General features: G+C 37.6%; 1 protein-coding gene across 2 annotated transcripts in view; it reads left to right on the plus strand.

The window, feature by feature from the left end:
- MAP4K3 (mitogen-activated protein kinase kinase kinase kinase 3) overlaps window positions 1-24,354 on the plus strand; it is an 83,637-nt gene that overhangs the window by 8,101 nt on the left and 51,182 nt on the right. For both annotated transcript variants that reach the window (XM_030447153.1, XM_030447152.1), the window contains exons 2-12: window positions 2,476-2,533; window positions 5,127-5,217; window positions 10,753-10,817; window positions 12,903-12,958; window positions 16,730-16,777; window positions 18,898-18,940; window positions 19,547-19,619; window positions 21,856-21,987; window positions 22,289-22,351; window positions 22,437-22,518; window positions 22,612-22,722. In XM_030447153.1, coding sequence (XP_030303013.1) covers window positions 2,476-2,533; window positions 5,127-5,217; window positions 10,753-10,817; window positions 12,903-12,958; window positions 16,730-16,777; window positions 18,898-18,940; window positions 19,547-19,619; window positions 21,856-21,987; window positions 22,289-22,351; window positions 22,437-22,518; window positions 22,612-22,722 — 822 coding nt within the window. The remainder of the gene's footprint in view (window positions 1-2,475; window positions 2,534-5,126; window positions 5,218-10,752; window positions 10,818-12,902; window positions 12,959-16,729; window positions 16,778-18,897; window positions 18,941-19,546; window positions 19,620-21,855; window positions 21,988-22,288; window positions 22,352-22,436; window positions 22,519-22,611; window positions 22,723-24,354) is intronic.

The following is a 24,354-nucleotide window of genomic DNA, read 5'->3' on the forward strand; positions in this document are numbered from 1 at the left end:
AATTAGATAAAGAAATTTATAAAAATAATAAATTATCAAACATTTCTTTGCTAGGCTAAACATGTCCCTGACACCTGAAATTTTCTCAGCATGGCTTGCACATCCCAGCTGCATGCAGGATGCATAACTTCAGGGTCTGCTTCCTTGTATTTGCTGCAGTTGTGTCTCATTGATTATCTTGCTGGTACAAGTTACCCAAAAGAGCTCTTTAAATATTAAAAAAACTCCCTGATCATCTCAGATCTTTGTTAAAGCCTCAATAACTTTTCTTGTTAATCCTGGAGGTTAAAAATGCTGCCCTTTGATTAATGAACGTCTTGCTTCTGTGTTTGTTTCTCGCTATGAAAGGAATGTTTTGAGAAAAGAAGGAAGGAATAAAAAGCTTATGCTTTGGTGGTGCCACTTTCTTGCGTTCTTCCTTCATTCTCTGGTACAGATAAAAGGAACTCTTTTTGTTGTTCTTAATGTCTTTAGCATCTTTGTTTCACCATTCACTGATGAGTGAAGACCCTGCTATCATTGGTAGTGTGGGCAATTTATGACCTAGAGGGAAGGCTGCCAGAGAAAATTTTATTTCTTAACTATTCTTTCCACATTCTGTCCAGTTTGGAATGGCTTTTACAGGATTCCCACTGGTTTTAGGATCCATCCATAACCATCTGCTTGCCAGCTGTTTCCAAATGGCAGTACTTCCAGCATTGCAGAAGAACCTTGCCACACCAAGGAGCAGTGGGAGGTTTGAGATTGTCCGTGCTAGGAACTACCTGGGTAGATCTCGAGACACCAGAATACGCGCTGCTTTTATTTCCAGACTTTATTGCTAACCTTTTTAATATATATATGAGTTCTAGGATTTTTTTCCACTTCCACTTGTGGTTCCACAAACAGCTCTCAAGCTGCCACAATAAGAATCTGTACCTTGCACTATTTGGTGACTGTTGTCATAAAAGGTTTGAGCCCTTGAACTCTTGAAGTGACTTAAATAAGATGATCAGCAATGTAGAAGGTGAGCTACTATCTGCATCATTAAGTTCTGTAATTTTGGCCTTTTTTGGTTATAAATTGGATGGGGAAAAAAGCAAAAGCAGGACTGGTTTCACTCCTGTGTCCTGTGGAGGAGGGATAAAGTGGGCACAGCAATCAGTGCAGCAGTGGTCCAGCACAGTACAGCTCTGGGTACCAGGAGTCCCCCAGGTATAGGCTGTAGCTGAGCATCTTTCAGGAGCTGCTGCTTCCATGCTGAGATTTGCTGCCCTGTCCCCATAGTTGTGTGCCAGGGGTATGGCAATATCTTAAAAGCACTGGGCAAGTGGCTTCTCAGTTTTCTGTTCATAGTCAAATGCAGCAATTCTAGAAGAGCAATAAATTTGATCTTAATTTATGTTGCTTCTTAATGGCTTTAAAAAAATTAGCTTCCTTGGTTGTTCGGTGGAGCACAGGCTTTAGCATGACAGAGCCCCATACAAAATCCAGTTAAGGTGCTGAGTAATAGCTGCTGAAGGTGGCCATGAATCTGCTATGTCTGTAAGGAGCAATGCTTTCAAACCCCTTTGTTTGCTGACTTGCTTTCTTCACACCCTTGCAGCCAGTGAAAGATCCTGTCACTGGCAGAGAGTAAGGACCAAGGGACATAAAGTGAAATGGGAGGGAAGCATCACATCAGTATTTTCATCAGTCTTGGAAGCAGTCACATATACTGCAGGGTGCAGCTCTTGATGCTCCCCGAGCCCTGCTTGTCTGCTTTGAGACCTGCGTATGTTATAACTGCTTTGTGGTCAGTGTCTTAGTGGTTGGTTTGTTACAGATTTTAACAGGGAAGTACTATATAGCAGAGGACTTGTGTAATTTAGTATTATTTTGTGGCAGCACAGGGTTTCTTTAGCATACTTAAAGCTTCAGCTTTTGGTACATGTTAGCTTCCTGATGGTGTTGGTTTTGGGGGTTTGTTGTTTTTTGTTTTTTGTTTTTTTTTTGTGGTTTCTCGTTGGGTTTTTTGTTTGGTTGTGTGTTTTCTTTTTTTGACGTAGGTTGGGTTTTTTGTCAGAAAATGAATCCAGGATGAGAAGGTTTGTTGGAATAGGGCTTCTTACAAACATGTGCTAGCTACAGAATTCTTGCTGTTTGGTTCACTGATATTAAGCACAGATGTGGATTACTTTAAGTGTTTTGAATGTGAGAGATCTAATGAAAAAATAAGCTATAAGCCCAAAAATAAACGCCTGGTGTATTTAGAAAAAAACAAATATTCTAATCTTGAGTTAAACACTAATGTACATGGTGCTTTAATTTATTGGCTCTTCCTGTGGCTGTTTTTGCCACAAAAGAAACCCTTAACAAGTGCTTCCACTGTTTTAGACCCTTGTGTATCTCAGTTTTTAAGTTGCTCTTTGGCTCAGTGTTGTCAGAGAATGACGAGAATGCAGAGCTGACTGCTATGTTCTGCTCTCTAATCCTTTTTTTTTTTTCCTTTTGTAGGCTCGAAATGTCAACACGGGTGAACTAGCAGCAATTAAAGTAATAAAACTAGAACCAGGTAAGTGTGTCTTAACTGAAATAGGCCTGAGAAACGAAATATTTTCATGCTTAAGCATTGGCTGCACAAAATCGATTGAGTCCACTTACTGGAAAAAAAAGGATAATTGCTGCATTTTAGTATGGAATAAAATAAAGTGTTCTAAAAAAACCCAAATGTGGCAAGCAAGATGTGCAAGGAAAAAATGTAACTAGAGAACAGTTAAAGGAAAGCTGCATAAAATGTCATTGAGAGTCATTTGTTTGTTTGTTTGTTTGTGGGGTTTTTGTTGTTTTTTTGTGTTGGTGTTTTGGTTTTTTTTTAAGTACTACATTTTCAGCCTATGTGATACAAACCCATGTATAAAACAGAAGAACAGAGGAAGGCAGAAAAACTTGTGTGGGGAGAGGCAGAGTGAGAAATGAAAAGATGAAATAGTGTAATAACAGATGAGCATTAGTATCTGGGAATTTGCTGTATTTCCTGAAATTCTCTTGAAGACTCTGATTAGGACTTCAGGGTGTGCTAGATTTATGTTTTTCAACTGTGCTTATCTTGTGATTGCACAAAGTACATATGCCTTACAGACTAGTTATCAGCCTGAACATGCTGTTCTATTAATATGACTAGACTTGAAGAAGAGTACAGTAATCTGGGAAGTCAAATGTCCAGGCTGGTTTTTTTATTTCCTGGTTTTTTTTGTTTTTTTTCAAGATTTCATGTTGGATGGGGGGAGTGTTTTAACTGTTACCTGGTTTGATCCTTAAGGTCTATACAGGCAAGAAGGGAAATAATTTCTACTTCTTTCCATTTTTTCTCCTTCGGGAAGTATGGGTTGCACCGAGTAGGTGCAGAGAATTGTGCTGTGTGTGTTTTCTGAGCTGTGGACAGGGGCTGGGGATGTACTGTAGCTGGAGTAAATGCCCTCGTGCTGATGGGGATGACAGCTGGCGTTTTGCTGTTAAATCACATTTTTAGCAGCCCTTGGATATGGGGGTGGTACACAGAAAATACAGTTTAGCTACCTTCCACCTGAGCTCAGTTTCACTCTGTGGTTGTTGCTTCCACTTGCAGTAGAGGCTTGACTCACAGCTTCATGTGGAAAGCATCCACATTCCAGTGCTGTGGCACTGGTTTTCTTCATAAGCAGATTTGGTGACAATTTGAATAGTGAGGGTTAATAATGTCTAGGTGCTTAATCTACAGTTTGTGCTACATTAACATTTTGGATGCAATGAAAATACTTGTCAAATACTGGATAGCTCATGTCCTTTCACTATCTGTCTGTATGTGAAAATAACTAGTTGGTTGCTCTTCAGTGTTTGCACATTTAAAGGTCTAGCCAGGATACAACAAGCCATCAGCAACACATTGTGGATAGCGGACAGTAGACAGTCTGCTTTGATGTTAACCTGCAGCTTGTGATTTGAAATTTGCTTTCAGTTGAATAAATACATATGAACATGGAATATCTGGTTAAAAAGTACCAAATGGATAGAACACCAGTATCTTGATGTATTAGAAGAAACGTAAAATATGTTTTCTTGTGTAATAGCTTGTGACTTATTGTGTTACATTTGAAATTGATTAAAAACTATTATTTGGGGCTGCAACAATTGAGAAATATGAGCCAGGCATCTGTATGCAACTTTTTAGACAGTAGCTTTGGCTTCTGGTTTAAAAGTTTTTTGGGTTATGCTGAAGTATGCTACAGCCATACAATAAAACCAGAATTTTTAAATACTTTGAATTTCTGTTTCTCTTTTCAACTCATATAGAGAGCTTCTTAAGTTCTTGATAATGTTAAACGGTTATTTTAGACCTTAAGTGTTGTTTCACGTACGAAATCCTTGAATTGAGTGGGAATCAGTTTGGTTTTGTGAACTGTAACTAGACAAACTTCAGTCTAATAACTAAACAAAGTTCAGAGCACCTTCTTTGGAAATAATATACCAGGCTAGCTGTGATTTGCCTCTATAACATAAGAAATTTAAAATGACCCCCAGTGTAAGATGTGGAACTTTTTTTTAAAGAACATTTTTTTCTAGAAAGTTTTTTTAGAAAGATGGGAACAACCGAGATACCAAATAGTAAGACTTGGGTAAATGGCACATCTGTGTTAGTGTTTTAGTTGGACATATATTATGCACAGCCTCTAAATTTGTGTGCTTACAAAGTGCACTAGAAAGTTGCAGCAGCAGTGTGCTACTGAATGTTTTTTGCTCTGGAAGATGATTGTGTGTGTTGGACACATGGTCATCAATAGCAAAGTCCGGTCAAGTTTTACTGAACCTGGACTATTGACAGGGCATATACAGATGGACACAGGGAGTGATTGGGGAAAATTGTCTTTTGAAAGAGCTCTGTCCAGTATAATAAAAAGTATCAGCAGATGTGAGGTCCAGCTGGCACAGACTGAACTTCTTAAGCGTATAGTTACTTATTGCTAAGTCCTTGCTAATAAATACTGATTTACAGCTGCTTTATGTGTCTGTTAAACTGGCAGATAATTATTTTCAGTTACTCAAAATGTTTATTTTATAAACATGTACTAAAAGTTGGGTTGAAATATGAGTATGAACCAAGCCAATGAAAATATTCTTCTGCTTTTCAGGAGAAGATTTTGCTGTTGTGCAGCAGGAAATCATTATGATGAAAGACTGTAAACATCCCAACATTGTTGCTTATTTTGGCAGCTATCTCAGGTACAGTTTGTTTACTTTGCTCACTTCAAAATGCCTCTTAATCTCTTTGTAAGGGACAGACCTGTAAGGTGTCTTTGACACAACATACTTTATCAAATAAGTATTATAAATTTGTTTTTTTTATTCCAGTTACCTTAAAATCTGTTTTCTATAAATAGCAATTCTCTTAACTACCTGGTCACTGAAAGATTTTTCTGTGCTTCCTTGGAAATGAGTTGTTACTTGAATTTAATACATAAGTGGAAAACTAAGCAGAAGTATGACAAGTATGAAGAGTGCATGGTACCTTTCAGATCAGTTTCAGTAAAATGTCAATTTTAAAAAAAATTTATACTTTGGGAAGCATAATTATTGCATAACACAAATATAGTTCTCAGAAATGTTCTGACTTAAGTGGTGTTGGTATGTAAAATTGTTTGAGAACTCTGAATTGAATGTTATGGAGAAATGAGAAAAAAAATCTTGCTTTTTTTTCCTTGGTTAAGAGTAGTAGCATTATGTTAAGCTTTAAGAACATTTTAATGCCAAAGAACCCAAGAGTGTAAGCCATGCAGCCTTTAAAACACCCAGTGGTGATTTGTGTTTTGGATTTGTTTTGAAAAGTAAAAATGACACATTTTAGCTCTTTCATTCTTGCTTTTTTTCTGTTGATCTACAGAGTTTTTTAGGGCACTGAGGGTGCTGCTGGCCTTGATTTGGGGATGATCCAGTGATAGGACAAAGGGAAATGGTCTTAAACTGAAGGAGAAGAGGCTTAGACTGGATCTTAGGAAGAAGCTCTTCAGTATGAGGGTGGTGAGACTCTGGAACAGATTGCCCAGAGAAGTTGGAACAAGCTGCCCAGGGAGGTGATTGAATCACTATCCCTGGAGATTTTAGAAAGAGCTATAGATATGGTATTTAGGGACATGGTTTAGCCCTAGACTTGTTAGAATTAGTTTTATGGTTGGACTTGATTAATGGTCTTTTTAAACCAGAATTATTCTGTTCTTCTATAATACAAGGTGGACATCGTATTTCTGCATGTTTTGAAGGTTTCTAGACCCTGTTCAATATGGAAAGATGCTGAGTTGCTCATCTACAAGACTTTAGTAACTTTAGATAAAATTTTCCATAATGTCTGTCTGCTGCAGCCAAAAGCTTTTCAGCAATAAAGGCCAAGTGCTTTTGGATGGGGGTTGAGAAGATACAGGTGATACTTTCACATGAAAAGTCTTGGTATGCAAAAGCCCTTTTGACAAATATTTCTATCTTTGAAGCGGAAGTATATGACAGAATTTGACTCCTGTCTTTGTAGTGCATCTTTTCCTTTTAAAAATTCTTATTATTTGACCAAGTTATCTTCTGAAATACTGTATTTCTTTTACGCTTGCTCTTGATCATCTGGAGCTTGAGAATTCCCAGTTATTGTTGCTTTTGTGGCCCACAGTGTCTGATTTGATGCATGTTTCCACTGTTGTGGAAGAGGAGCTCGTGCTCCCTCATTTGTTTGGCTGTTGAGCATTCCTTGTTTTGCTCTGGGATGAGCTGGGACAGGATATTGAAATGGCAGGTGTAGAGTGTTTTGTGGTGCTCTCAGTGACCTCGGTGCTGAATGTCTGTGTAGTTGGAGCAAATGCAAATTGGGCAAGTTGAGTGTGTCAGAATTTGGAGGCAGTGTTGGGGAGGAGAGAAAGTGGTGGCACGTGCTAGAGGTGGAGAGTTCTCAGCTGACTAATGCTGTGCTAAGCAGTTTCCTCTCCCTGCATCTTATAATCAGTGTCCTGAATAGCGCTGGACACTCATTGAAACCATCTTTTATAATTCGTGACATTTATTGCATCTTTCTTCGTGAATATCTCATTAGTTTTCAGTGTGAAAGTTAGCTTTGAAGAGTGAAAGTATTGCATGCTGACCAATGCAGTTCTAGTCAGTGTAATTTGTGGTTTGGATCATGTTTGCTCTACAGTCATTTCAAAGGTCTCTAGTGAAAAAGCTCATCAAATTAGTACTTCACAAATGTAGTTTATGTTGGAACATGAAGGAAATTTTCAAGATCAAATTTCTAGTATAAAATGAAGTGGAAATGCACTGGAATTATAAGAATGAAGATGAAAGCAAGCTGTTGACTGGTCCATTAGATGAACACCATTTGCTTGCTAGACTGAGACAGTCTGGGAGTGTGTGGCTGTGTACTGCTTGAATTATCATGTACACATGTGCAGGAAGGGATCAAAGTCTGAAGATAAAATTAACAAGCAATGCTGTTCTGGCATCCCATATCTTGCAGGGTGCTTGTCTTGGCAATCTGAATGCTTTTTTTAATGCCGAGCTGATCTGTGAGCTGCATTGTGCACAAGTTTGGGTGGGTGTGCATAGAGATAGAGCATGTGTATGTGTAGCAACTTGGTATTCCAAACTAAGAGGGTCTGCACTTAAGTTCTACATGTTTAAGGCTAATTTGAAGGCTAACCTAATTTGTACATTACTCCTGTGCTTTATTGGCAGGCTTTTTCTTGGGCATGAACCATCAGTTCTTAATGCTGCTACACACCTTCAAAGTCATATTAACTTTTTTGGAGAACTTTTGGAGTTACCAGTCTGTTTGACAGCAGTTTGCTAGATTGTCAGGTGGAAAAGTTGGAAAGGGATCTTGTGATCTCCTAAAGGCAGTATTTGGAAGCTCCATGTCATAGTGACTAAGCCTCTTAAATGGATGTTGCATATTCTGAAAACTGTGTGGATGGGACCATATAGTGTCCCACCCTCCAGTCACACCCCCTTAATCTTCCTCCCCACCTCAAAGCCTGCTTTTGTTTTTGAAGAGAGCTCCTTTTTGTATGTTAAGATGTCCTCCACTATGTATGGTTACCTTATTTGCACCTGTCTGCAGTACTGGGAAGGAGGTTGGATCTACAGTGTTCTTGATGTGTCATGTTGAGTCTGGCATGCTGAAAGTCATTGTTATCAGCCTTTTCAGAAGACAAATTTAGATGAGAGAAGTAAGTGAGGAATGGCAGAGGGGAGGCCTGGGGATCTGCAGTGCTCTTGAAGTTACCTTGAGCTGTTTTTCTAAAATATGAACTTTGAACCAGAATTTGTGTGTTCCATTTGTACTTGTTTCTGGAGGTAAGCTGATTTGCATTGTTAAAGCACTAGCAAATGTATCCAGTTGTTTTACCAGCTGCTGCTTTTGAGTAGTCATAGTAGGAGCAGATTGTTTAGCAGAACTAGTAAAAATCTGTTTCTGGTGGTTTTTTTTAATTTCACGTGAAAACAGACTGAACAAATATTATAATTGCATTCAACTCTCTTTAAATTTTTTAGATTGAAGTGGTACCTCTTCGCACAGTGGTGTATTCAGGCTGGGGGTGCATTTAAAAAAATACCCACAGTTTTTTTCTTGGGTCAGGATATCCAAATATACCTCTGTAAACCTAGAATTAAATTTTGGAAAATATAGTGTATATATTTTGGCATGCTCTTGCTTTTTGCTTTGTCCCTTCCCCGTTCTTTGACGTAGTGCTGCTTTTTTGTTGCTGTTCAAGCAATCGAGTGGCCGTCTTTGAGGCCTCTTATTGTCTGAACTTCTGTTTTCCAAGTATCTTTCAATGCTAAGAACAATTAAAAAACAAGCATCATCTGATACTTGGCACTTATCAGCATATTGATCCCTGTGTTTTTCTTCTGTTCAGTATTGATTTTTCACAGTCACATTTCTGCCCTGCTTGTAGCCTCGGTGTTGGGTTGCAGTCAGTAAATGGTACTGCTAATGCTGTCTTTGTTTTTACTGCTTTTGCCATATGCTCTGCAGACACAGGCAACTGTGTACTCTGTTACTGTTGTTTACATGGATCTTCACCTGTCTCAAAGCACTTAGGCACAGCAATAAAAGACCAGGTAGCAAACTAGAAAATTAATCTCCTCTTTTGATCTGCTTATGCTTGTTTTCCGTAGGGCTTTGCCACACTAGGAAGTTAATGCCCAGTAAGCAAAGGTGTGAATATACTCATCTGCTTCATGTCTCTTTGCTTTGTCGGTGCTCTGCTGCTGTCCCAAGGCTGCTGGGATAGTCCTGACTTTTTCCCCACTTTAACATTGTGGGGAATAAATAAGAGACTACATGTGCCTGTCTCTTCAGTGCTTCTTTCTTACTGATGTTTCCCTGCTGCCATTGCTGATTCTTTACACAAGCAGTCATACTGCTTTCGTGTCTGACTTTAATCAGTTATTTCAGTGGGAAGCCTTCATGTTATTTCAAGCTACCTCAAAATGCATGGAGGTAGCATCCATTGTTTAAAACCTCTGTAAGGTGTGAACGGTATCTTTGCCACCACTAGAGGAAGCAGCCAGGGCGGAGCTTTGAGTACCATGCAGACCATGGACAAAAGAGGGGAAGGAGACCAAGGAAAACAGTTCTTCCTTGGAAAAACAGCTGCTCCAGCTGTTACCTGCTGGTGAGAAGTACTTGAAGGTTGCAGCAGGGATAAGCGGAGCACTTACACCATTGCCTTGCAAAATCTTCAAGGAATGTTGGCTATTCTAATACTGCTATTCTAACAGAGCCTTATAAATGCAATAAACCCAAGACCAGGTGTCACGGGCAAACTGCAGAGCAATCATCAGTCTTTCCTTTGGTTGTCCTGTGTCTCAGTATGTCCTAAGGTGGTTGTATGTGATTTTTTTTTTTCCGGTGTGTTTTGGTGGTCAGGAATGACTTGGCAAGTCCCAGGTTTTCTGTTCTCCAGAACGCTTTTCTGTGGTCATACGTGTTGCATCCATCTTAGCAGAGGAAATCACAAAGTCAAAGTAGAATCTGGTATCCATAATAGAAGATTATGCCTTCGGCCTTCAGATTATTCCTTATTATTATGCCTTCAGCCCACTGTCTGTTCTTGGAAAGCACCTTTTATGGAGGAATAGTGAGTCAAACTGAATTGGTTCTTCCCTTAGTAAGAGGAATCTAAAGAACTTCCCTCTGCCCCCTGCGACCAAAAGTATCCATAGGTATTTTTGAGGGAAAAGGTTTCATCTGAGAAGGCACTTACCCATGGCATGGGTTCCCACTGTGCCTAGGTTTGACTAAATCACTAGAGTTTCTCTCGATTTGTTGTGAAAGAAATTGAGTTGAGAGAGATCTCTTTGGTTTGGATTTGTTTCTTTTTTGTTTTGTGTTAATTCCTCTACCCTTAAAAAAGGGAGAGAAGTGAAAATGATTAAGAAATACGAACCCACATCTGTTTTCTCCCTACGCTCAGTAAAAATATATTTAATTTTCTTAGTAGATTTGGAAAAAAATCAGTGCACATGTTTCACTAATGCTATTTCTATTACTTCAGTAAACCCTGGAATATTTTTAGTATTTCATTACTTACTGTTTTGACAGGGAAGTTTCACATAAGGATTAAATCATATTCATTATTTGACTTACTACTTTTCATAATACAGAACTTATGTTGTGCTTTATAATGCTTGAGTCTTCTGACATCTTTTGTAGGTGCTGACAGCTAATATTTTGTATCTGACAGCTAATGAATGGTCTTGTTCACTTTTTAGACGAGACAAGCTATGGATTTGCATGGAGTTTTGTGGAGGTGGATCTCTACAGGATATTTATCATGGTAAGTCAAGACTGTAATTCCTTGAAATCCAAGTAAAGCTGTATTTTCAAGAATGGAAATTACTATAGTGATTTGGAATCACAGAATGAAACCTAAATTTAGTATCCATAATAATTCATTGAAAGTAAATTTTAGCCTATGTATTTAGATCCTTTTTTTTTTTTAACAAAATTACCTATAGTGGGAATTTTTTTTGAGCAGCAGAAATTACTTCTTTCCTTCAGTATCTCATATATTCGTGACTACTCTACTTTTCAACATCTGTAAAGTTAGACAATATTGAATTGTAAAATAAATTAAAAAATCCTGATGTGCTGTCTTACTTCAGAGCCATTTTGTTTCAGAGATTTTAAGCTTTGCTTCAGTATAATCTATACCACTGCCTTACAGATACCTAGATAAGTGAACTGATTAGCACAGATGCTCCTGTTCTTTATAAACAGTGATCTTTTATGTTTGTGTAGCAGTAGTGTCACAGGGGTGGTCTGTTATATTTGCTTCAGGCTTAGGTGCATTGCATGATCAAAGAAATAAGGGGTGTGTGTGAATCTGTTGCCTGAAGAGAGGATCAGTCTACTGATTGCTAGTTTTCAAGTGAGAAAATCAGTTTTGAGGTATTCTATTGCCCTGAAATTACAACTTGCTTAGGAACAGAGTGTGCTGTGAGCAATGGCTCTGTGGTTCTCGGGTTGTTTTTCAGACAGGAAATCCATCCATATTCTAACTTGTGAAGATTTTACATGCTAGAATCTTCACATAGTTCTCTTGTGCGTATAGTTTTTTGGGGGCTTTTATTTTGCATTTAAGTTGGGTGTAATTCAAACAAGGTGTCAGTCCACAAGTTCACACCATGGTCATGCTGTGGTCATTTTATCAAGACCTGGCCGTTTTATTGAGGCCTTGTTGATCTCTTACATCTTTGCTAGTGTTGATAAAAGTATTGTGTCTAATTGTCCTTGTTACGTGGAACACCTGTGGAGTGGGAAATGATTTCATGCCACATAAATGCCTGAACAGATGTCATACAGGAGCGGTTTCCTGTTGCAGCTGATTTTTTGCATCTTTGCCAATAGTTCTAGGGAAAGGTTCTTTTCTGATCTTAAATATGTTCCAAAGGGTCTTATTGCAATTGATCTACAGGTCTCTGTAATCTTAAGTCATTGTAAGTTAATTAGAATTAAATTTCTCAAAAATAAACATACGTGCTGAGCAATACATAATCTGGGTGCTAATGTATTTGATTTTATGTGGGTTTGGAGCTCTTCTTTCAGAAAAGGGAAGATAGTTCTAGACCTGTTTTGAAGACATATAATGCTTGATACTAATTTATATTATGGTTGTGGGTTTTGTAGAAGCTAAGCAGTTGGGTACTTAAATCTTGTTTCATTTTTAACTCCCTACTCTTATAGTTTCCTTAGAGAAGTCCCATCCAATTCTTCTAATTATTTTTTCTGCAAAACCCGAAAAGTTTGGGGTGAGGACTGTGGTTCCTAGTCTTAAAACCCTTTAATTTTGGGAACAAGGTCTGGTGTCAGGGGACAAGTCATAGGCCACTCCTTTCTTGCTGTTCACTGTCTGGTTTACATATGTGTTCAGAATTTGTTTTCCTTCAAAAGCCTTGAGTGAAATGGGACCCTAGTGGGAAAGGAAGACTTGTCCTTCCCTTGGGAAGGAGAAGCTGCTGAGCCTGCTTAGAGGAAGAGTCTGGGAAGGGGCATTGTGTGGCAGGCCCAGGAGCAACAGTGCTGGTAGCAGAAGAGGGTTGAGAAGGGGAAAAGCTTGTGCTTAAATCATTGCTTCTGTTTCTTTTTAACTGCTGTTTCTTTTTCGTCTTAACTGCTCTGAGATTTATATATAGATGGAGTTTGTAGTTTCCAATCCAATGGGACTAGATATTTTTGCATTTAAAAAATGTTTGGTGGTCTTTGGTATGCTCAACCTGGGGTAAAATCTTAAGCACATTTACTTTGAGACTTCCAGTGTAAGATTATATCAGTTTGAATAGAAGTAATCGAGGTGTGGGTTTGGAATGGGCAGTATTTTACCTGATTTTGAGAAATTTTTGTTTTTTCCCTTCCATTTCAGTGACTGGACCACTTTCAGAACAGCAGATTGCCTATGTTAGCAGAGAAACACTACAGGTAGTGTGTTCTCAGGTTCTTGTGGTTGACTTTTAATGTAAAAGTATTAGAAGCTAAAAATAAGAACTCAAATACATGTGATGCCATGGAAGTACAGTGTTTGGATGGCTTTTGAGGAGGCCCTGGTAATTATTTGTATAATTTCATAACCTCAAATTATTGTTGATCATTTGAAGAAAACTGTCCTCATCTTTTTTGCTGTTAGTTTTATTTAAAGGGCAGCAACAACATATTTATTAATCCATATTGCTGGTACAAATTAGCTGCTGCAAGCTTGAAGAAAAAAATTTAAGACTCAGTTTTTCTTGTCTAATAGCTGATTTGTGCCAATAAGAAAAAAATTCTCTGTGTACTTGAGATGTTCAACTTAAGTTCACCAGCCTCCCCTCATGGATATGCTAGCTTTCATTTTTCTTTCCTAAATTAAAAGTTAAGATCGCCAGTTAAAATTAATCAGAAAATGGCTTTTTTTGCTGGATGTTTTGCTTTCATGTGAGTGAGTTCTTGGCTTCTAATGAATGCAAATCTTTTGAATACCATCAGTTGAAAGATGCTGCCTTTCTTAAACACTCTCTCAAGATAGCTGTGTCCCTGAGCCAACTTTCTTGCATGCCATCCTAATGCTATGCTAGAGATTTCTCCTGTCTTACAGGACATGGTTTTTCTTTTTTTTTCCTTACAGTGAAATCTTCCGTGACATCTTGGAGGTTTTTTGGGTTTAAACCTTGAAACCCTCTTGTTCTTATAGAATCATAGAATGGTTTGTGTTGGAAAGGTTTAAAGGTCATTTAGTCCATTCTCCCCTGCAATGAACAGGGACATCTTCAACTAGATCAGGTTGCTCAGACCCTCATCCAGCCTTAGAGTGCTTCCAGGGATGGGGCATCTGCCACCTCTTTGGGTAACCTGTTCCACTGTCTCACAACCCTCACTGTAAAAAAATTCTTCCTTTTATTTAGTCTACATCTACTTTCCAAGTTTAAACCTGTTACTCCTTGGCCTGTCACTACAGGCCCTGCAAATAAGTCTGTCTCCATATTTCTTATAAGCCCTCTTTAAGTACTGGAAGGCCACAATAAGGTTTCCCCGCAGCCTTCTCCAGGCTGATAGCTCCAACTCTCTCAGCTTTTCTTCATCTGAGATGTGTTCCATCCCTATGATTGCTTTTGTGGCCCTCCTCTGAACACATTCCAACTGCTCTGTGTCTTTCCTGTGCTGAGGACTATGGAACTGTACTGCAGGCACAATCTCAGCAGAATAGAGTAGAATGGGCAGAATTATCTCCCTTGACATGCTGGCCCCATTTCTTGTGTTGTACAGTTGGCTTTCTGGGCTGCAAGTGCACATTGCCTGCTCATGTCCAGCTTTTCATCCACCAATACCCCCAAGTCCTTCTTTGCAGGGCTGCTCTCAATCCCTTCATCCTCCACCCTGTATTGATACTGGTGGTTGCCTTGACCCAGGTGCAGGAGTTTGCACTTGGCCTTGTTGAGCCTCATGAGGTTCACAGGGACTCGCATCTTGAGCTCATCCAGGTCCCTCTGAACAGCATCCTGTCCCTCAGGCATGTCAGCCACACCACTTAGCTTGATGTCATCTGCAGATTTGCTGAGAGTGCACTTGATCCTGCTGTCTAGTGCTGCTGCTGAAGATACTAAACAGTTCTGCTCCAACATGAACCCCTGAGGGACACCACTTGTCACTGATCTCCATCTGGATATTGGGCTGTTGATCCATACTCTATGAGCACAACAGTCCAGCCAGTTCCTTATCCACTGAATAGTGCATCCATCTAACCCATAGTCTTCACAGGGTGTGAATATTTCAGTGGTCTCAAATGGAGTTTATGAAATCATTGTTTATTGTGTGGGAAGATTTCTTGCTTGATATGTGTAAATTGCTTGTGAGAAGGAAGCTTGCTGCTCTATATGTATTTTCTAAGTGTTATCCATGGACCCATTTTTGTCTATTTTAAAGCTGTCTTTCTAAATACACACATATCACTCTGACCGAATATAATGCAAATAGGTTCTGATATCTTGTTGTAGCTTATGATGCAGCTGTTGCTTTTCCTAGTAAAATGTCTGATAATACAGGTCATCTGTCCATCCATATAAGTAATTTATCCAATGTTCATTTTGCCACCAGGTTCCATGAGTCCCGAGTTTCACTTGAATGCCTGGAGTTAGAATTCAGTCTCCATATTTACAGCCCATTAAGCGGTCTGTTTTCAAAAAAACAGTATCAGTTCCACTTAGAATTGGTGGGACTGATTCTGAAAGTACAGGTTCTTTAAATATGGCCTTTAAAGCACCTGCCTCCAGTATTTAATTTTGAAAATGGTGACCTCAAAGTCTTGCAGACCAGTGGTCAAAGTGAGTGAGTTGTTGGGCGTTCTGTGTTGGTAGCATCCAGAGATTTAAATGCAAGGGAGTGTACATGGGACTCTTCTAGCTAATGTCAGTTGTTGAATGGTAGATAGATGCTTTGATTAATGCTAATAGAAAATAGAGTCCAATTTTTGGGTCTACTTGCATGCCTGTGGTGAGGAATTTGAAAAAAATATTGGACCAGCTTAGTATTGTCAGTCATTTCCCTCAGAGAAACAGGTTAAACCATCTATGAGGAATTGCTTTTGATTTCCTTCTTAACTAAGGAGTTGAATTTCCTGACTGATTAGCACTTCAGCTACATTGCATTCAGGTTTTTTTATCTGACAAAAAAATACTCCAAAACCGTATCTTCAGTGGTATCGTTATCTATCTGCCACTGTGCATTGTTTTTCACTTGAAAATCTTAAATACCAAGTCGTGTAAGTAACTGATTCCTCATTTTTCCTGTTGGAGTATTTAGGACCACCTATGAAAATGCTGATTGTTAATAACAATCCTAATTTGTTTTTTGCAGTCAGCTCTGTGATGTCATGGATGACCTGACAAACAAAAAAAAAACCCCAAAAATCAATCAAACAAAAAAACCCCCAACAAAAAAACCCAGGGGTGTCTTTACATGGGTATCTCCAATGAAAATGCAGTCTTTATGCAGGGTCATTACTGCAGAGTAAGGAAGATATCTACATGTCATTTGTACCCCTGGAAGAAAATTTCAAAGATCATCCTGGAGTGTTAGAAGTGATGTGCTATGTGATTTGTCATGCAGGGATCTGATTTCATAGATTTTTTCCCAGAATTTAAACCTACAGTTTCTAATTGGCATTGAGTCCTAAAATGATTTAGTACTGTCATTGAGACCCAGAAAGACATCCTAATACTTCTGCAGAAATCCGTGAATCGGGGTTGAACTCCTGTGTTACACCCTGAAGCTCTGCCTGCTAGCATTATTCTAAATTTACTTGAATTGTGTAATAACTTCACTAGGCATCCAGTGATCTGACTGCTAAATAGAAAACTGTTAGGTAATTTGAAAATCATTGACTTGGTCTAAAAAGGTCATAGTTACCATGTCCAGAGGAAAACCTCGTTAGAGGATTCTTTTCTTACAGCAGATATGGTGACTGGTATACTTTCTATCTGTCCTGTGCTTTAGATATTATGCAACTAAATATATAAAACTTGCAAATGCAGTTTGAATACACTAAAGTATGCATATTCTTCAGTCAGTGAGTTATTTAGGTCATTGAATTTGGCATTTTATAAAATACAGATATTTTATATGACATATGGCATTTTTAGATATGTCTGATAATTATATAGGAAATGTATATAAAATGGAAAATATCAGAATAAATTAATTTCTAAATATTTTATGCAGGGACTATATTATCTTCACAGTAAAGGAAAAATGCACAGAGATATAAAGGTAAGTAAAAACTGAAGGGAATGTCGGTATTTTTAAAATAAGCTACATGTGTCTTTAATATTATGTATCAAATTTGGGTTTTTTTTTTAAATATGCATTATGATTCTATCTATCAGCATAAAGTGAAATTTTCTGCTCAAGGGAACAAGAAAATTTTTTCTTCAAAAAGCATGCATTGGAAATAGTTTTATTCTTTTAATTGGCCTCCACATACTCTATAGTTAGACCAGTGCTGTAAAATGTAGGCATCATCTAGAGTCCAGAGCAGCATGTGTTCAGATGTCTGGAAGGGTGTGCTCTGTGTAGCAGGAAAGGTTTGATCTTTCCCACACATTTCCAAGGAGCTTTATGTACCTCCTCTTTGAATCAGCTCGTGAGCAGAGCTGTTGCTTTGACTCCTTGCTTCTTTTCTTGGTGAACAGATTGCAGGGCAGTGACTGCTGTGCTGCGTGGTTTCTGGAGACAACTTCTGCCCCCCTCCCTCTCATGCTAAAATTAGAGAGGGTACTGCAAATGAGGCTCTGAGCACTGACTTATTTAAACCTTCATCTCAACAAAGCTGTACCAAAGGTGCCTTGTTCAGACTCTTACGCTCTGTTCTGGTTTCCTTCTGGTGCTTCCTGTTGACTTTCTGTCCCTGTAGTTTTTTACCTAATCTTTGCCTTTTCAAACTCTCCCTTGCTCATACTGCAGCTTAAACTTGGCAGACTTCCACCTGGAAATCTGCCAGTAAATTATTATATTCCTTTGTGTTGTGTGAGGGAGTTGGTTTTGTTTTGTTGGTTTGGGTTGTTTTGTTTTAATTTTCAGACTGGGTACATAGTAGTTTGAACTGTAGATGCCTTAATGCAGCCTCATTCCAAGTTGTTCCATTGACTGCAGAAGGATATTGGGGTTTTGAGCAATCATTCAAAAAATTCTGAATGAAAGATTACTTAAGTCACAAAAATTAAACATTTTTCATTATATTGTATAGAATGCAAAATTATGCTTATAAGGATACAGTGCATAGATACTTGTTTCTAAACAGAACCGTGCTTACACTGGGAAATTTAAAAAACAAATTAAAAAGAAACATTCTCACAAGAATGGAAACATAACTGTCTTCATGTGCAGGTCTCCTGACTGTTGAATTATATCTGTTTCCTTCAGTAGCTAAGCTATGTATTTAGAGTATCTTTTCTGTTAGTCTTGAAAGGTGAACAAGGTCAACAGCATGTTAACTGCACTGCTCCACTATTTACCAAGAGCCATTTAGAAGGCTCATTAACTATAGTTGTGCAACCTTTTCCAAACTAAGGTGCATTTCACTGCAAGCCTGACTTTTCCTTCTCTGTGAAAAGCCATAATCTGTAAAAACGTTTTTTTGAGACCCATCTGTGCTGCCTTTCTGTCTAGTTCATGGGTAGGGCTGACATTTGGAGCTGTTTGTGCAGCTCTAGCCTTTGGTCAGCTCAACCTATAGCTGGTTTTGTTCTTCAGATCAGGTTTGTTCTCAGTCCTTTTATGTTGTAATTTTATGGTCCCAACTACTGCTTCAGGTTAGTTTTGACCATTGAACTGGAGTGGTATGTATAACCAGAACTCTTCAAATCTAGCATTAAGAGAATCTCTGTTGTGTAAGAACAAGAGTTTCTTCTGAGCACCTTAATATCAAGGAGATCCTTAAGGCTATAATTAAAATGGCACTCAAACAAGACAAAACTGGCTCCTAGATATGAAAAGAAAATAAAATTACTTTCATTTGGACTTTCAGAGTTCCTATTTCATTTCAGGCAGTGTAAACAGAAAAAAAAGTAAGAATTTCTCAGCATAGCAAATCGTTATCTTCTGCTTCTGAAAGGGTTTTGTGTACAGTAGAAGTTCTGTAGCGCCATAGGCTGAAAAGTACTAGAATAAAAATTAATTAGAAACCCTATATATCCAAGTTTCTTCATACAACAGAATGGTAACTTGCTCATTTCACAGACATTTTTCTTGTAGGGCTTCAGATTTCATGAATACACAGTCCTTGACTTGTTCTGGTCCCTAGCTTGCCATAAGATCTTAGGTAAATATTTTTTAATATGGTGTTGGATGAATCTGCATGTTTTAATTCAAGTGTGCTTACATTTTTAAAGGGAGCAAACATTCTTTTAACGGATAATGGACATGTAAAATTAGGTGAGTTAATACAATTCAGTGTTATTCACAGATTTTTATGTGCTTGCAGTCTTCTGTGTTTTCTTTAATGATGTAATGGTGCATGTAAGGAATGAATAAATATCAGATTTTTTTTTCTGGTAGTAAACTGCACTATTCAATTAGTGTCTGAAGAGTAATTTGGTTAAATGACCTTCTCATGTTATAAGGGGGATGATCATATCATCAGGTTTTTATAATTTTTTAAAAATAAAATACACCATCCTGAGTGCTTAAGTGTGAAATGTACCTTGAAACGCTGCCTGAAAGAATCTCTTGGATAATAGTAAATGATGTATTTTATTTTTTTTAACTCACTGTGTGTAACTCTTAGGACTTGTGTAGTAGCTTGTTTGTTCTTGTGTTGATGTTTGCATGCAGTCTGTATGCTTGGCAGTAAGCAGAGGAACTGACCAACAGCATCTGAGTAAATCAAGTTTCCATCATTAGCTTTTGGTTTTTATATTTTGTTAAATATTTACAGTATATTTAAAAACAGTGGAGAAACCAAGCTTGTGTTCACGAACAGTTAATTACATCAGAACAGTTATTAACTGTGGTTTTGTTCTTGGTTTTGTTTTTTAATAGCTGATTTTGGAGTATCTGCACAGATAACAGCTACAATTGCCAAAAGGAAATCATTCATTGGCACCCCATACTGGTAACTGTGTTTACTTGGCCATTAATACAGTAGTAACATGTATAATATTGTTGGAAAATTGTGCTTAAAGTATGCTATGTCACTTTCTGGGTAGACTAATCACTAAAGGCTGTGTCAGACTCTAGTCATCAGATCTGTATTACTTACGCTAAATCCTGCGTTAGCTGAGTATAAGAATAAAATGGTCTAATGCTCTGAGAAATTGATGGCTTCTGTGTGCCATCACTGTTGATTTAGTTGATTTAGTAAAACTTAAAAGCCATGAGCAATTTTGCTTGTTGTTAGTTCTGGTGTTTAATTTTTTTTCTTCTCTGATTTTCCATTTTGATGTTTTATGTTTCTTCCCCTCCACCATAGATGCACCTTTTTTTGTAAGTGTTCAGTTGATAATGAGTTTCATTTGTCTAAACATATTTTTATGCCACTTGTGAAATGCTTCCTCCAAGCCAATTTGTTTCCACGTTTTTTGCCTAAATTGATTGAATTCAAGCATACATTTCTATTCTCTCTTTACTGCATCTTTATTCTTCTTATTTTCATAATTTATCTTTTTAAAGTTCAGCATTTTATTTTCTCCTCTCTGTACTGTGGTTGTTCCTTTTTGCCTTGAAGTAAATCGGACACATTATTTAATGTAAAATAGCACTTTTGTTATACATTTCCCAGCTAGATATTCAAAATTCTGTTGTCTGACAGCATAGTAGTTTCACAATAAGAATGCATATAATGAAAAACCCTACTCTGAAATATTCAGTCTTGAAATAGTCAAGCACAGCATTTTTAGCATTCTTGTGCAGTGTAAGTCATGCCAAGGCATGGATTCACTCTGCTTTCAGAATAACACAAACACCCATCAGTCATGATTGTGTAATTGGTTTTTATCTCTCTTTCCTAAGATGTCTGGGTGAGGTTAGTCCTGGCCTGTATCCCTGTGTAACTTCCAAATTGTGCCAGGCTTTTCAAATGACGTGTCATAATATTAAAGAATAACTTTGAGAGCATTACGCAGACTCAATGCTGACTAAAAGCATCAGGTGGTTGGAGTTTTTTTGTGGGGGTTTTGCTTTTTTTTTTTTTTTTTTTTTTTTTTTTCCAAAACTTCTCAGAGATTTGTGAGGAGAAACAAAGCAAAATTGTTGAGGTTGTGGAGAAGAAAATGTAGTTGGAAACAAGCAGTGCGAAGGTTTTAGTGGTCATTAGAGGTGTCTGTGTAGGAGAGTCTCTGGTGCTTGGATGGGAGAGAAATAAAGGGCAAAACTGATGTGCAATGCATCTAGCTCTAGTAACCCTGCTGTTTACCCTTGTGCTGCTCCTCAGTGTCTTTCTGAAGCTAATCCGTGTTACCTCTGCCATGGTAACTCCCACCTTTTTTCATTCAGAGTGACTGGGGTTTTCTTCATGAAGTCTCAAAGAAAATTATGCAAATATAGCTTAACTATGCAAGCTTTAAGTAATTTGTTCCACCAAACCTGTCAATGCTTTCAGATGTACAGATAAGGATGTCTACATTTAAGTAATGCATCATTTCAGTTGGTTACCTTAGAGTACTCATTAAGTGATGTTCCATCTGTCAGACCTCTTTTGAGTTATATCTCAATTCCCCTGCTACTTTTCAAGGGATCTCGAGCAATGAAGTTCAAAGCTAAAAAATATTAGTATGTTTGCCATCTGATATGACAATGGAGGCCAATCAGATCCATAATTCTCTTTGGCCACTCAAAACATACGACAGTGCCTAGTGAATAGTTCTCTTTAGGTATTCCTACTTTTGTGTCAGTTGTTTGTTAATTTATGCTACCTGAGGATGTGAAACCACTTTTTTTAACTTAAAGGATGTCTTCTGACATTACAGTGAGTCAGACTTCATAAATCAGGAGTGCTCTGGGCAGAGGTGACAATGAGTCTTCAGGACTCATGCTTTCAGGGTACAAGAAAGGTGACACTTTGTTAAATTATTCTTTTTCATTACAATTCATCTCTGCAAAGTCTGTTGATCACTTGCTGGGACAATCTGTGGATTTGAATAGTATTTGAATTTTACTGTAGTTCAATTAATTATTTAGTAATTATTTCTTAGGCATGCACATATGCCACACACATACATATCCACATGTCTAAATCTGTATGCTGTCAGCTTATAAATTGAGAGCTTTAGAGAAAAAGAGGAGTAAACTGCTGTGTATAGAAGAATGATATGTGGGGAAAAGTTTACCTAAAAATGTATTTTACTCTTTAGGATGGCACCAGAAGTTGCTGCAGTAGAAAGAAAAGGTGGCTATAACCAACTCTGTGATCTGTGGGCAGTCGGAATAACTGCTATAGAGCTTGCTGAATTGCAACCTCCAATGTTTGACCTACACCCAATGAGGTTAGTAAGGGATTAAAGTTAGGTGTGTAAAAACAGATATGTAAACAATCCATTTGGAGTAGTGGCTAGGTGTGTTTGTGGTGGTTGAGGGTACTGCAAGGTTATTGGGTTATATCTCGGTTGAATGTCCATGACAGGAAGGGTAATTCTTCCTGGTGCATAACTGTGTAATGTTGTCCTAGTAGCATCTTTTAAACTGATGGACTTCTTCCTTCCAATTAAATAATGTATTTAATAGTTCATCTTGTGTATATATTGCAGTGTAAACCACAGAAACACTGGTGGGTTTTTTTTTTTTCAGAGCACTTTTTCTAATGACAAAAAGCAACTTCCAGCCTCCTAAATTAAAGGACAAAATGAAATGGTAAGTACTTCTCTGTACCAGCAGATAATGATTGTGTATTTCACTAGATAATTTATTCTAATGCTTACCACTTTATTTTATACAGGTCCAATAGTTTCCATCATTTTGTAAAAATGGCGCTTACAAAAAATCCTAAAAAAAGACCGACAGCTGAAAAGTTACTACAGGTATAAATTTATTTCTTTTTAAGTTATAAAATGAAAATATGCTTAATTGGATTTGTTAGAATTATAACATATTTTTTTAATTCTGTCTTTCAGCATCCTTTTGTTACCCAGCCATTAAATCGAAGTCTTGCTATTGAACTTTTGGATAAAATGAATAATCCTGATCATTCCACTTATCATGATTTTGATGATGATGATCCTGAGGTAGGAATATATTTTAATCATAGAATCAGACTAAATTGTTGTTCACTGATAAATCTTATATCATGATCTACTGAGCCACAGGATGTTTTCTGATCTGGGAAAAGTCTCAAGGGTTGCAGCAGAATTCATTATATTTGGAAGAAGCTCAACAAAATAGATATGTAAATGCTTTAGAAATTTGTTTAGTGTTTTCTTTCAATAATTTTGCAACAGAGTTTGTGGACTACTACTTTAGTCCTGAATTCTGTCTCGTGCTTTGCTTCCTGTTTCTTTGTAGTTATGTTTCCATGCATGTGTGAAGAAAATATTCATAAAAACAATGTATACCTCTGGAGAAATTTTGCTTTTGTTCATAATGTAGTTCCTTTGAGAAAAGGAGAACCATCCTGTAGTTTTTGTAAAATGGTTTGCTCTACATTTCTTACAGACTCTTATTTTCTATGTTGGAATACTCTGAAACTTGGAATTCACTAACAGTTTTGTCAAAGGCAAAGTTTCTGATTTTCAGCTTTAACAGCTGGGACAAAACATGCTTATGTAAGACAATAAATAGTGATGATAAGCTGAAGTGCTTCATAAATAAGAAAACAGATCTTCAATCAATGCATCCTGTCTTTGTACTTAATTATATGTTAGCGAAGACTTTCCAGATGTTCACAGTTCCCTAACTGTGTTTTCTTTTTTTTTTTTTTTTTTGGGGGGGGGGGGAGTGTGAAACCCTGCCGACACAAATGCCATTGATTCATTAATTCCATACTTGTGTTTTACTTTTTTAGAAGGTAAACTATTTTCCTTTGAAGGTTTTTTTTAGAACAAGCTTAGAACAAGCAGCTACTTTAAGATACTAATTCTGAGATTTTACAATTTCAGTGAGCTTTACTTTCTGGAAGAAGGAATGACAAGTTGATGCGCACCAAGTCATTCTTCCTTACAAAATGAAATAGTTCTTCTTTGTGTTTTAGAGTGCAATGTTTACATATTTTGTAAATGGGAGGAAAGCAGAGGAAGGCTGAAGTCACAGAATGACAGGGTTATCAGAGTTGGATGTCAGTATATTTAAAAGCAATTGCAGATGGTGCTGCATACTTAGTAAATTTTTCTGTTAAAAATATATATGTGAAGTTAAACACACACAAAAAAACCATTAATGGGCTTCAGTTTCATATCAGTATTGAGAGAGAAGTGTCTGCTTCCTGCTGGAGACAGTACTGGTGAACATGGATTTTCACCTCACTGTAAGCTCTAAGGATCAGCTCTTCTTTTTTTCTCTTGTTTATTCAGTAGTGATGGAGAGCTCCAAGGCCTGTGAAAGTCATATTTCCGTAGAAACCAGAAAACTACTTTGAGCTCTCATAAGAAGAAAGACTTTTTTTTTCTTTCTTTCTTTCTTTCTTTCTTTTTTTTTTTTTTTTTTTTCTTGTAGGTGTGCTTCTGCTCAGGTCAGAGTAGCTTGCCCTATGAGTTTTCCATGCTTTCCTGGAAATTGTACTGAAACCCTGATGTATTAATCCCTTGTGTCACTAGTATATATTTTCAGTAAGAATCTTGACATTCATTTGGGGCTTTTCGGGTGGAGAAACCCTCTTCCTCTATGGAATCACTTCAGTATACATTTTCTTGGTATTTACTTGA

This window comes from Calypte anna, chromosome 3, assembly GCF_003957555.1.
Source record: "Calypte anna isolate BGI_N300 chromosome 3, bCalAnn1_v1.p, whole genome shotgun sequence".
Lineage (NCBI taxonomy): Eukaryota > Metazoa > Chordata > Aves > Apodiformes > Trochilidae > Calypte > Calypte anna.